Genomic DNA, 12,854 nt, shown 5'->3' with positions numbered 1-12,854 from the left:
CCTTTTGTGAAATTTCTGTCTTGTCCAAGGAGTAAAAATGCTCTTCCCTGATGTTTCTCCAAAAAATGGAGAAAAAAAAACAAAGAAACTGCAGGTTGCTACGTAGAAGTTTTTCTCCTCACTTCTCGGTCTCTTCTTCTCAACTCCTGCCGCACCGTTCTGTCCGCCCACACTCCGTTCCTGAATTTCCGCAACACCACAATCCACAATGCTCACACCTAGTCGAGGTTAAGTCATTTGATTATTACAGTCAAACCTCTTCACCCACACCTATCCCATGATGCCTCGGCTGTGCAGTGAACTGTCTTCTTTATCCCCTGGCTGCCAGCTATAATCATGAGTGGTTCACTGGGAGAGGGCCACGCACGCTCGGCTCAGCGGGCCGTAAGAAAGAGAGCCACTCTGAGAGGAGCCATGCCACCATAAATTACCACGGCTCTAAGGAAATGTGTGTGCGTGTGTGTGTGGATGTTTAAGAGATGAAGATGGGGGGGAAACAAAAAAAAAACAAGACTTTTTAGTAATTTTAATTACGCCAGGAGATTTTCTGGGCTCTGATAATGTGCTTCTGCTAAACTGACTGTACCTTCTTTTTTCTTTGTCAGTAAAATTTTCAGGGATTTTGAAAAGCCAGCATGCATATTGTATGATGTTTGCCAAGGGCACTTTTAGAAATTGTGAAAGTTTTACAGTACATAATTGAAGAGATTTGCAAAACATGTTTTTGTGTCTGAGAACTCAAAATAACCTCTTCATGATTTTAAAATTTTTTTCTCTCTCTTACGTCTGAACTGATAGACTAAAATTGCATTTTAACAAGCGTTCAGTGACCAGTTTTGAATGTTTTTATGCTTTTTACAATCACAATGTTGTAGGGCTACCTTTCTTTCATGCATGATCTGAAAACATTGTCACATGGTTTAAACCAAGACATCTTGATCATACAGTGAGATTTTGGGTTTTAGGTTTTATTTACCAGGATTATACATTATTCATAAATCTACTCTCCATCAGGTTGAATAAGTAAAGTACACTTCTGATTCCACATGCAAAAATACTGTTAAGATAAATAAACCAAACCATTAAAACATATATGTAGACATATCAAAAACAATTTTGTCACGGGTCAAGCTTCATAAAAATGGCACCAACTCCCCTGCCATGTCAGCCACTTCAAGCATTTGGCATATTGAAGTGAGCGACTCTTCATCAGTGCAGACAGAGAGTTTGCATGAGATCACATAACACTATTGAATCATTCCTACAACATTTGAGTAGCACTGATGTAAATGTCTAGTCAGTGGAGCATGTGTGTGAGTTGTGATTGATGTCAAAGAGACTAACGGAAACATTCGGAGTTTAGTCTATAGTCCACTACCTCTTTACATTCAGATACCTAGAATCACCTAGTTTATGTTTAAGGATAATTATTTGTGATGACTTTTGTGCAATCAGCCTATCAATGACCTCATCAGGTAAAGGATTTCTGTCTTAAATATTTTTTTTTAATTCATAAAGAAAAGGTTTGGGCAGTAAACCTGCTGGGGAACAAAACTGTTTGAATACTTTATTTACAGAAAATGCCAGTGATTGTAACAGTAGGCCTCGTTATGCAGTAAGACAAGAAGACGTGAGCTGAAAGGCTAAACATTGGGTAACTTTTTATTTAAAGTATTCTTACAAAATGTAAAAGAGATTGAAAGGAGTATTGCAAACTTCATTTTTTTCTGGTTGTATTCAAACATTTTGCGTACTTTTAAATAGTATTGGAAATGGAATTAGTACATTATTAAATCACTGGTTGAGAAAGTGTCATTATTAACCTGGAGAGTCCTGCAATTGTTACATTTATTTTCAAAATTGCCACAAACTAAACACTAAATCCCCCTAACTAGTTAGAAATCTCTTACTTCTTACTTCGACTTGTTTTTGAAGTTTGTATAGTAACAAATATTATGTTAGAAACAACATTTTTAATTTGAAAAATCATTTTTTGTTTATGAAATATTACAGAAAGTAATAATTTTTAATTGATATCACCCAGGAGGATGTCTATATGTAGACATGAGAATGGAAGTTTTTCAGTTCTATTTAAGTGATTCTTAAATTTGTAAATCTACTCATTCAAAAAATAAATAAATTTTTTTAGTAGATGGTACAAACTTTTAGTTTTGCCAAGCTTCAAACATCCGTTTGACTCTTTTTCATTGTCTTTGATTTTATAAGCTATTATTCTAAAAAAAAAAAAAGCAGATCTCTGTTATTTATTTTTCAGCTTTAGCTGCTAAGAATCAAGATTAATGTAAAACTAAAACTGAAAAGAAGCTCAAGGAGATTTCATGTGCAGTCAGACTTTCACTGAATTGTAAGGTTGGCAATGCTCTGATAAAATTCAGATTTTGGCGACAGCCACAATGTTGAGAACTATTGTGACATATAGTCCCATCACGATAACAGATTTTGTTGGACGATAAATTGTCCCAGTAATTATTGCGATAAACGATAATGTTGTTGTTTTGAGACAAATTTTAAGGATTATATTGATAATGAAATAATAATGCTAGTTTGCCCTCTCAAAGACCGATGAAGTTTAATTTTGTAAAGAAAACTGGAAAATATAAATATCAAAAATAAAACACAAGCAAAAACAAATAAAATGGAAATAAAAACCACAAAAAACCATAAGTAAAATCAATCACAATCATTCTGCAAACAAAGTTTATTGAGATTTTTTTTACTTTATAATGTCATTAATTGATTAAGTGACAGGTTTAGTGACATATTGGTATCATGAGCTCTTGCTTTATCCCCTGTAGCCTCCAAACTGCTACGACTTTCTCTACAGGAAGCCTAAAGTTTGCCCTACACGTCTTGACCTTTCCTTCGTACTGATGATGTCTCACTGTGTGGCTGCTTCAGGGTTGATCACTGGAACAACGAGAAGGAGCGCCTCGTTCTCATCACCGACAACACGCTTCTGATCTTCAAGTACGACTTCGTCCTGCTCTGCTGCGAGCAGATCCAGAAGATCCAGCTCAACTACATAGACCGCATCGCTCACGGTTCCTTCACCTTCCCAAAGCGCTCGCTGCTCAAGTAAGTCCCTCCACTTCTCCAGCTGCATAATTCATGCATACAGTGCTGTGAAAAGGTTTTTTTTTCCCCTACATGCTTTTCTTGTTGCACTGACACCATATAAGATGTTTCAAATCTTATAAGTTTTAGTATCAAAGACAACCGGAGTAAATGGACAAATCTGTTTTCAAATGATATTTTTGTTTACTAAGGGGGGAAAAACTATCCAAAGCAACTTGGCCATGTGTGCAAAAGACATTTCCCTGCCTGGTTGTGCTGCTCTTGGTAGTGGCAGCTTCAGTATAGAGCAGTGGTCCCCAACCCTGGTCCTCAGGGACCGCTGTCCTGCACGTTTTTGATGAGTAAGGACTCCAGCACAGCTGATTTATATGATTGCATTACCTCCTTTGCATTCCAGCAATTGCTATAGAAGTCGATTAATCACCTATTCATTTAACCCAGGTGTGCAGCAGCGGGGAAACACTTAAAACATGCAGGACAGTGGCCCTGAGGACCAGGGTTGGGGACCACTGGTATAGAGGTTACAGTAACTGGAAATGAATCTTTTAAATTGCTCTTCTCTGTGACATTGCTTCCATTCAGACCGGCCTGTTGCAATACAGCAATTAATGACATAATTAATGAAAACTAGCTCAATAATTTCGATTTTCATGATTTTTCATTTTTCCCTCTTTCTACCAAAAACTGGATGACAAACATCTTCAGTTTTGGTCTCAACTATCCCCCCCTTTTTTAAGGACAGTTTTGTTCACAGAGACTTGATAACACATTTTATTTGTTTCTGTTTTGTTTATTTATTTTGGATATTTAAAGCATCTTTCAATTCCAATGTTAAATGTTTATTAGAATTTAAATTAATCAACAAGCATTTATTATTTTTTGTCTAAATGTGAGATGGATCTTTGTTCATTTTGGTCAGCAGTGATCTTCAGCTTTAAGCTCTCCTGCAGATGTACTTTTTGATGTGATTTTGACTAACCTTGGAATATTGATCTGCTGTTAGAAGTCAAGTCCAGGTTGCTGGTTGACGTTGCTACTTAAATTTCCCTCTTTTCAGGGAGTTAGTTGGCAATTTAGAAGTCTTAAAAACCCTCAGCGTGGAGGATTACAAATATTAACCCTAATTATTATGAGCTCTGCGCTCTAATTAGTTTCACAAAAGCTAAAATTCCCTGTGAGAAAATGTCCTTGTTCCTCGTGATTAACCGGTATTCTTTGCAGCAAAAGCATGCTTGCTCAATTTTTTTTGACCTACTTATTCCAGTTTTTCGCTTTTAATATATTTCTTTAATCTTGTATCAGACAGAGTCCATTTAAAATAAATATCTAAGGATGTAATGAAAAGTGTAACACGGTGCAGGGAGCTCGCAGGGACAACGGGGAACGGGAACTCGCTTCGCGGGAGGATGAAAAAAGGGCGAGTTGTGCCTTTTTCTGGGGTGAGGCGCATCGCTGTCATTCGGAGCTGTCACTTAGCTGATTAGTGGCAAAATTAATGTCCTCCTTTCATGTAAACCTTTTAAAGACGGGCCCGGGGGACACCGAACCAACTAAAACTAATTTGATGAATAAAACGTAATGTGGCGCGACGAGCTTAGAGAGCGCGGCCTTTTATTGGAGGGTTTATCTCGGCACGTTGCGCTGAATTATACATAAAACGCCTGTGAAAGCCAACCGGGAGTCCGGCTGTAAAGACACAGTTTTCAAATAGCAAAGACTTGAGCCTCAAACACTCCCTCTGTCTGTCTGTTTTCTCTTTCAGCTCCTTTTCCTTTCAGATTTTTTCCTCTGTCCCACAGGAAGTGTGTCCTTTTTTTGTCTTGGTTGTGGATCTGCAATCGTGTTCATGTATATGAAAAGCAAAGTCTTGCTGCTGCTTGAACCTTCCACAGAACTTTCTGTTTCATGAGAACAGATGTTAGGCGGGGAAATGAAAGGTCAGCTCAGGAAATAATATATTACAGTGGATACATCATGCCTTTAAATCCGTCCTTTACACGTGTAAATCATTTACTTATGGTGTATATAAAGTGGAATGCTTTGGTCTGAATTTCTCATTACTGTAGCTCTACAAACCCCTAGTTTACCCCTGTACTGAAACGCTTTTTTGGGCGACTCGTTTTGCTGTACTACATTTTTTTTTATGTGAATGAGACATTTCATGCGTTCCTCTCCACCCCGTTGGACCTTTTTTTTTTGTTTAGTTTGAAAGCAAAGACACGAATATTTAGCGGCAGAGAAACTTTTTATTCCAAAGTTTATTAGAGATGTCAACAGCAGAAAACTTGTCCATCCGACCTTACATGTAGGACCCAGAGTCTGACCCAGAGCAGGAGAACGAAGACGACCGACCTGCAGAACCACGCATTAACCTCAGTGGGGTTAATACTGTATTGACACCCTCACCATCCATAACGAATGCCTACAATATGGAGCTTTGCTGTGTCTCTTGCTTCCATAGAGAGAAGGAAGTGACCCTCAGTCAGATGAAGACTTTCTGAAAATCCCTCTCAATGTGGTGCAGGTTGCTGAAGCTCTGCAAACATGGGGGACTTTCCCCTCCGATGTGGGCACATTCCTGAGAAAAATCAAATTTGACCAGACACTTCAAAGAGGCTCTGATGCCGGTGGGGGGTGTTGTAAGGAATGCTGTGGGTTAATACACGCTACAACCACTTGTTTATCTGCGACCTCGGCATAACTGAACTTGGACCAAAAAAAATCGCTGCAAGGAAAAAATCAGCGGATTCACAAAACCGATCAGCCGGAAGTCATGACCTTGTTTAGCAGTTCCGCTGCAGATGCGGTGACGTCATAGTCAAGAAAATGTTAAGGCGAATAGAGAAAAACGAACAGCCTGAAAAATATAACCCAAAAAGAATATAAAGATATAAATGCAGCACTGGAAGAGAAGACGCTTCCATGTTTTTGCACTCAAAATACACAAAAAGATATTTAAGGCCTTAAAATTGTAAATTTTGCAGGATATGTTCCCTTTAGCACTGCAATAAACGGAGTAGGAATAAAATTGTAATGCGTCTTTAATGTCTTGTTTATTTGGTTCTGACATTATAATGTGAGTCTTTGGTAGAGAAATGTGGTAAATAACATTACTTGGACTGATCTTCTGAAGGCCTCTGGGTCATGCAGGTGCCATCATTGTTGGTCCTGAATGGAGCTTTTGATAGTTAAGGAAACTACCCAGCTCCTATCACACTGTTCCTCTTTTCATTTTGATACGGTCAGGCTTTTCGGGGTTTTGTGGAGCTGTTATCAGTAGGCAGCATCAGCTTACAAATGTGCCATGCATTCACACACCTTGAACTCCCCCACATCGTGGCAAGCACAGTCCTCACTTTATTTTATTGAGATTTTATGTGATAAACCATCAAAAGTAGTGCATGCAACTGAGGCCCAGAATTATTCATAATATTCAAAATATTTAGACTTTGAGTGATTTCTCTTTAATGCTGTTTAAAAAGAAATGCTATTTCTTATTTGTGATAAGAAATAAGACAGACGTATTTTATTTGACAAAAAAATTGCACCTTATGATTGCTGAGAAGCTTTTTGCATATTTCAATGCATGACTCCTCTTTGGTGATGAGCTCTAAGTCTTCTAAGGGTTGGAACACCTCCAACACCCTAATCCTTCACTTCCTCCACAGATTTTTATTTATTGCATTGACACCATTACTCCACTGTTCTTCCTGTGTCTTCTACGTGACTTTTGAACCTCAAAATGAACTTCAACAATCCTTTCCACTTTTCTGTGTCAAATTTGTAATTTGTCATCAACGGATTCTTTCATTGGACCTGTGGATCTCGTCAGATCCATTAAAGTAACCCGGGTCCTCTTGGTCACATTTGTGATGATGCTTTACATTCATATCCTGTCGCTTTAAAACCAGTAGTTTAAATGGTCTGAGTGGGAGTCATGCAGGTGAGAAACCGTTTTCAAGTATTGCTAGTAGAAGAAGTTTCAGTAAAAAAGCTCTTTTAACCATTTACAGGCAATAAGCAATAAACCAATTAATCGCTTAACAAATGAAAATGAACTCAATAGTTTTCATTTGGATGATTTGTATTTTTTCCTCTTTTTTTTCTACCAAAAACTGGGTGAGAAAAGTCTTCATCCAGTCTGGTCCTTTGGTCTCAACCAGACAATTTTGTATACAAAATTAACTTCATAATTCATTTCATTATGAAGTTACTTATTAGTTATTTCTGTTTTGTTTATTTTTGATATTTAAAATGTCTTTAATTTAAAGTATCTTTGAGAGAGTGAGCTTTCACTGTTATGCCATTACCATTATCTTACTGGAAAATGGTTTCTAAGCAACAACATTACTGTTTAACGCAATAACTTCCAAGATAATTTCTCATCCAGCAAAAGTTGTTATTGTGACAGGCCTAAACTTTCGTACTGTTTTAGCTTGGGAGCTTGTTCTATAATCCAACTCTGTTAAAATATCATCCAATATAAATAAAAAGCACACTTCAGATTTCTATTTGTAATGTATTTTTCCCTGCGCTTCATAATCATGTGCTACGTTGTGTCGGTCTATTGCATCAAATCTTTGGGAAACACTCAGGTTTGTGGTTGTGATGTGGCAAAATATAATAAAAACAAAAACTTAAAGGGGGTCTAAATGCTTTTGCTCGGCCCTGCAGGCGATCTTTTATGAGTGTTGATAGATGACATCTAAACGGCTTCGAGATGGTTTCATACCTTTTACCAGCCTGATGCTGTAAATCCGTTTCGCTCGTCTCATCATTCACTCCCACACCGTTTCCATATTAGACTTTTATAAACGAGAGCCCAGAGGCATCATTGAGCTCCTCCACCTGCCGGGTTATTCATTCACACACGTCGCTCTCTCAGGGCAACGCAACGCCAAACGCCAGGGTGGTTTTTGTAGCCGCACTCGTGTCATCATCGTCAAGGCGTGCTGCTGACGGTTGTCGTCTGACCACATGATGTCAGTGTGCACCCTCGGTAGAGCGGGTTAATGCAGCAGCGCCACATCTCTTCATCACATCCCCACAGCTGCTTGCTGTCTGGATCTAATAGCATCCTGCATCTGTTGCTGCTGCAGAGTGTGTCCTCTGCGCTCTGTGATACGGACATTCACAGATCTGGCAGAGTCGAATTGTTCTCTGATCACGATTTGGTGCAAACAGTTACCTCTGTTCATTGATCGCGATTTCTCCCTTAGATATTTTTGTCTTTTTTTATATATTTAATTTTTTTGAATGTCAGAGCTCAATTATTTAAAAAGAAATCATAATCCTACAATTTATTTATCTGTTTTTTAAATATCTGCCTAAAATTTCTGGAGTGTTTTTTCTTTAACGGAAGCGCTTGAATAAATGTAAAGTAGTTTTCAAATCGACTGACCTCCATTATCTCCGGATTTCACCCTTCCGACATTTTTTTGCAACATTCTCTCCAAGTGCTCAAATTAACAAAACGGACCCAGTATTCAGGATCTGTTTAGAGATGTTTTGAGAGACTTCTTTCCAAACCGTCTAGACAAACTAATTATGTAGAATCATCTGCTTTTTTTTCTTCTTTTTCTTCATTTTTATTTCTGACTCAAACAGCTGGGTGTGGAGCAGCGATTGCTACAGCAGAAGCCATAAGAAATGGGTAGACTGTGCCGTTTTCAGTAGTTGAACTCTCCCTTTGACCACACCTTTTCACGCCGCAGCAGCTTATTTATTCAAACAGCAGAGGGCAGTGAGTCGGTGCACACTTTATTATAAGGACATGCAAAGAAGTTTGAGAGACCCAGCTGTGTGCAATAGTGTTTTTTCAGTTTGAGATTACATTTTCTCATGACACAGAAGATAAACTCTCCAACAGGTATGCGACGTTCAGCCACATAAACAGGAAATGAGGTAGTCATTACTTTTATTAAGTTACCTTGAACATTGCAGACCCACCACTGCAAAATCACTAAATCTTACCAAGTATTTTTGTCCGGTTTCTAGTGCAAATATCTTGATACACTTGAAATGAGACAAAACCAACTTACAAGAACCTTTACACCAATATGTATGAGCTTGTTTTAAGTCAATAATTGCTTAATATTGATAATAAAAAAAAAATACAGCTTCCACTGGCAGATTCTTTAACGAGACTTTTTTTTCCATGTTATAAGTTAAATAATCTGTCAGCGGTACTTGCGCTTTTTATTAGTATTCAAGAATTATCGACTTAAAACAAGCTCCTATATCTTGCTGGAAAGGTCCTTGCAAGTTAGTTTTATTTATTTATTTCCAAAACTTTATTTATGTTAGTCTTGTAAGTTTTATTTGCACTAGAAACTAGACAAAAATACTTTGTAAGATTTAGTGTTTTTGCCATGTGGTGTTGCACAAGAAACCTGCAGAGAGAAGAAAATCATTGCATAGCCTTGAGAATGCACTCATCCACCAGTGTTGATAAAATTCATATATTCACCTACATTTTGGTCAGAGAAGTTTGAATTTTCTCTAGTTCAGGTCATGATTATGTAAACGGGCTTAAATACATTCACTAAAATCATTCAATAAGTCCTGCTGAATATTGTTTAGGGTCTTGTAAGAACAACGGAAAGGTTTATTCATCTCTTGTTTGTGTTTATGATTGTAGCTGGTAGTTTCTCCTAGCTAGCAGAAAAAGGATTTTGCACACAATCCTCTGAACAGTGGGAAAGTTTGAAGAACTTGGTGGACATTGAAAAGCTTTATACAACTTAACGGGGCAGTTTTATGTAAAATTGCCATTTTTAAGCTTGATATCATCTTATGATGTTAATCCCTCATCAAAAACATACTTGGAGTTTTGCTTTGATTCTTTCATGCATGTTTCAGAAATCCTTTAATCTCTCATAGCAACCATTCAGCTGTGCAAAACAGCTGGGTGGACTTAGCTCCGCCTTCAAGGAGCAGCTCTGCCTTCGATTTTTTTATAACAACTAAATGTAACATGGTTACCTGATTGTGTTGTAAAATGCCACCATATGCCTGGAAAACACATCATGCTGCCCATTTAAAGTCCTCTGGAGCCATTTCTAAACAACTTTGATTTATTGTCACAATAAATTCCAGCTAAAGATGTTTTTCACTAGTCAATGAAAGTATCATTCACTAATGATACTAGTAGTCAATGATACTAGTGAAAGTGTCGTTCACTAGTATCTCTGTATGTCTGTATGTCAGTCAGACCAAACATATATTGAACTATTTGCCCACAATGATGAGCAGGTTGTTCAGTAAAATCAAAACAAAGCTTACAAACTCTGGAATTTTATTTATTTATTGATTTCATATATTGTGATGATGCTTCCTGGTTTCAATATGACGCCAAACCGGATTGCGTTCAAAGATTGTGCGTGTTTTTTTCTCCAGGCCTGACAAACGTGGACAGACCTCTGATACACGATGCAGATTATAGGCAGAAGTTGCAAAACTTTTAAATTGGCACAAGAATAAATGCAACAGACTTAAAAAAAGAAGTATAATGATGGGTCTCACGAGTAAGGAAGTATTTTGATTTGGGAGACCAGAGATGATGATGATGATAATGATTATGGATTATGAAGGAGCTTGCAGAGAGCAATTAAATCCCAAAGGTTACCCGTACCAAACAACCAGATCAGTCTGTCGAAACTAACATGGGCACAAAAACAGGCTCCACATCTACAAAACTAGAAGAATCACAAAAAAGTTGCTTTAACTGGTCATGTTCCACCTACGCAGCAGTCACAGCGCAAATAGACCCTATAAAAGAAGATAAACTAAATTGGAAAACCAACCCATCGCTGTAGGCTTCCTGAAGTTTCTGCTGTGTTTAACTCTTTCCTCTTCGTTTCCTATTAATGTCAAATCAAGCTTGAATTTTTCAAAGGTTTGGTTTGACTGAGCTGAAGAATGTGGAAAGTGGATGCACACTTCTTCTTGTGTAGGTTCCAGGGAAAGGCATGAGCTGATGTATGTAAGGGTTTATGCGCGTACACGTTGCTTATAAGTACAACTTCAACGCTGCATCTTGGAGACGGTATCATGACGCCCTGCTGGGGGCTGGGTGTGCTGGCTGAGCTGGTTCCAGGAAGCAGAGTTTTTTTTTAATTATTCCTTTTTTCTCCTTCATTTTTTTTTTTTACAATGAAACCAAAAGATGTTGGCGTTCATCTTGATGACCTCATCTTTTCATTGGATTGGGTTACCGATAAAAATCAGCCTTAAGAGGAGACGTACATTTAAAGTAACTCTGGAGGTGGTGCTGACAAATTAGTGTTTTCCAAAGAATCTGAAACCCTTCAGACAGCCCCGGCCAAACTCCACCCTGTTGTTCTTATATCATAAGACATGCAAGATAAAGCCAGATCTCTATTTTGATTGACTACTACTTTCTTTTTTCTTTACATTTGGCTCATGTCCCATCTAAGAGGGGAAGCTGATGACCATGCTGATCAAGATATTTAGGTGTTAAAATCAGTCTGTTTGCGTACAGAGACATTGGTGAGGACAAAGAAGAACATAACAGAGAAATGGTGGATTGTTGTGGAGATATTTAGGGCAGCAGGGAATTTCCATGGGAAGGAATGTTGGAGCTGATAAGCAACATAATATGCAGGAGAACAACTTTTCTATTGCATAAACAAACTAGTCTAAAACATCCTTTAACAGTTTACTGCATAACAGAGAACAGAAATGAAGTAGATATTTGTAATGTTTATTGCCCAACATTAAAGTGCCATACAGAGCACAAGCCTAGCTTCTGAGAAATGAAGAAAAAAAGCAATGTCCCCATCAGAATTTCATTTTTCTCAATACAGAGTCGTTTAGAGTTAAGATTTGCAGATACTTTGTAGCAATCCAATCCTTGGTGCCATCATCTAGAATAGTCAGGGGTGAAAGTAAGGGGTACGGTCGGGTACTGCGTACCCCTAAAAGATTTAGTGGGGGTACGCAGTACCTGCAAGAGAGAGGAGTGGCTGTCTGCTGTAAAAATATCAGTGGGTTCACTGTGCAGCTGTGAGTGCAACCACTAATCAGGTGTGACTGATTAGTTTTTCAAGAACAATCTAAAACACAACTTAATCAGTTAATAAATATCTTTTCTCCCCATGTCATATTGTTTCTGAACTCTTAGTGCTTTGCTAGAGAGCAGGGGTGCAACACGTGGATCGTGGAAGGTTTTGAGTCGATCTCAGCATTAGGTGACAAACTGAACGCCACCAGGAGGCTGAGACGAGCACGTCCTCCTCTGATTGGCTTAAAACGTTCGTAACTTTATTAAAGAACAACAACAAAAAAATCAACAAAACGTGCTCAAATTAATGACCCAACAACAATAATAATCTCAGTAATTATTGTTTCAACAAGGTGTTGCGCAATTCTGTGCGTTTCGGTTCCATTACCAAAATAACGAGCAGAGCAGGAGTTTAAAATTAACTAATCAACCACCGCTGTGTTCATGAAGGGCTTATTAATGATCGCAAAATAAATATCAAGCCTGAAAACCTGATATCGTAACGGACTGAATGTTATGTTTTTAAAGTAATCTCTGGTCGGCTTGTGGAGCGCAGGAGGTTGCCATGGCAACGGGTGTGCTTAAATGACAGAGAGAGACGGAGAATAAAAAGCTGAGAGTGGTTTAGAGTTGATCACCTGTTCAGGTTGTTTTACCTTTGTTTACCTTTGCTGTGGCTCTTTACAGTTGCTGAACGTTCAATAAACGACAAACTTGGACTAATTATCTCGTT

At 38.1% G+C, this 12,854-nt stretch overlaps 1 protein-coding gene across 1 annotated transcript in view; it reads left to right on the top strand.

Moving 5' to 3' along the window:
* tprg1 (tumor protein p63 regulated 1) overlaps positions 1 to 12,854 on the top strand; it is a 30,578-nt gene that overhangs the window by 4,320 nt on the left and 13,404 nt on the right. Inside the window, exon 4 of the mRNA XM_007571362.2 lies at positions 2,920 to 3,096. Coding sequence (XP_007571424.1) covers positions 2,920 to 3,096 — 177 coding nt within the window. The remainder of the gene's footprint in view (positions 1 to 2,919; positions 3,097 to 12,854) is intronic.

Source organism: Poecilia formosa, unplaced genomic scaffold (genome assembly GCF_000485575.1).
Source record: "Poecilia formosa unplaced genomic scaffold, Poecilia_formosa-5.1.2 Scaffold279, whole genome shotgun sequence".
Lineage (NCBI taxonomy): Eukaryota > Metazoa > Chordata > Actinopteri > Cyprinodontiformes > Poeciliidae > Poecilia > Poecilia formosa.
This window is presented reverse-complemented; position numbering and strand designations above follow the sequence as displayed.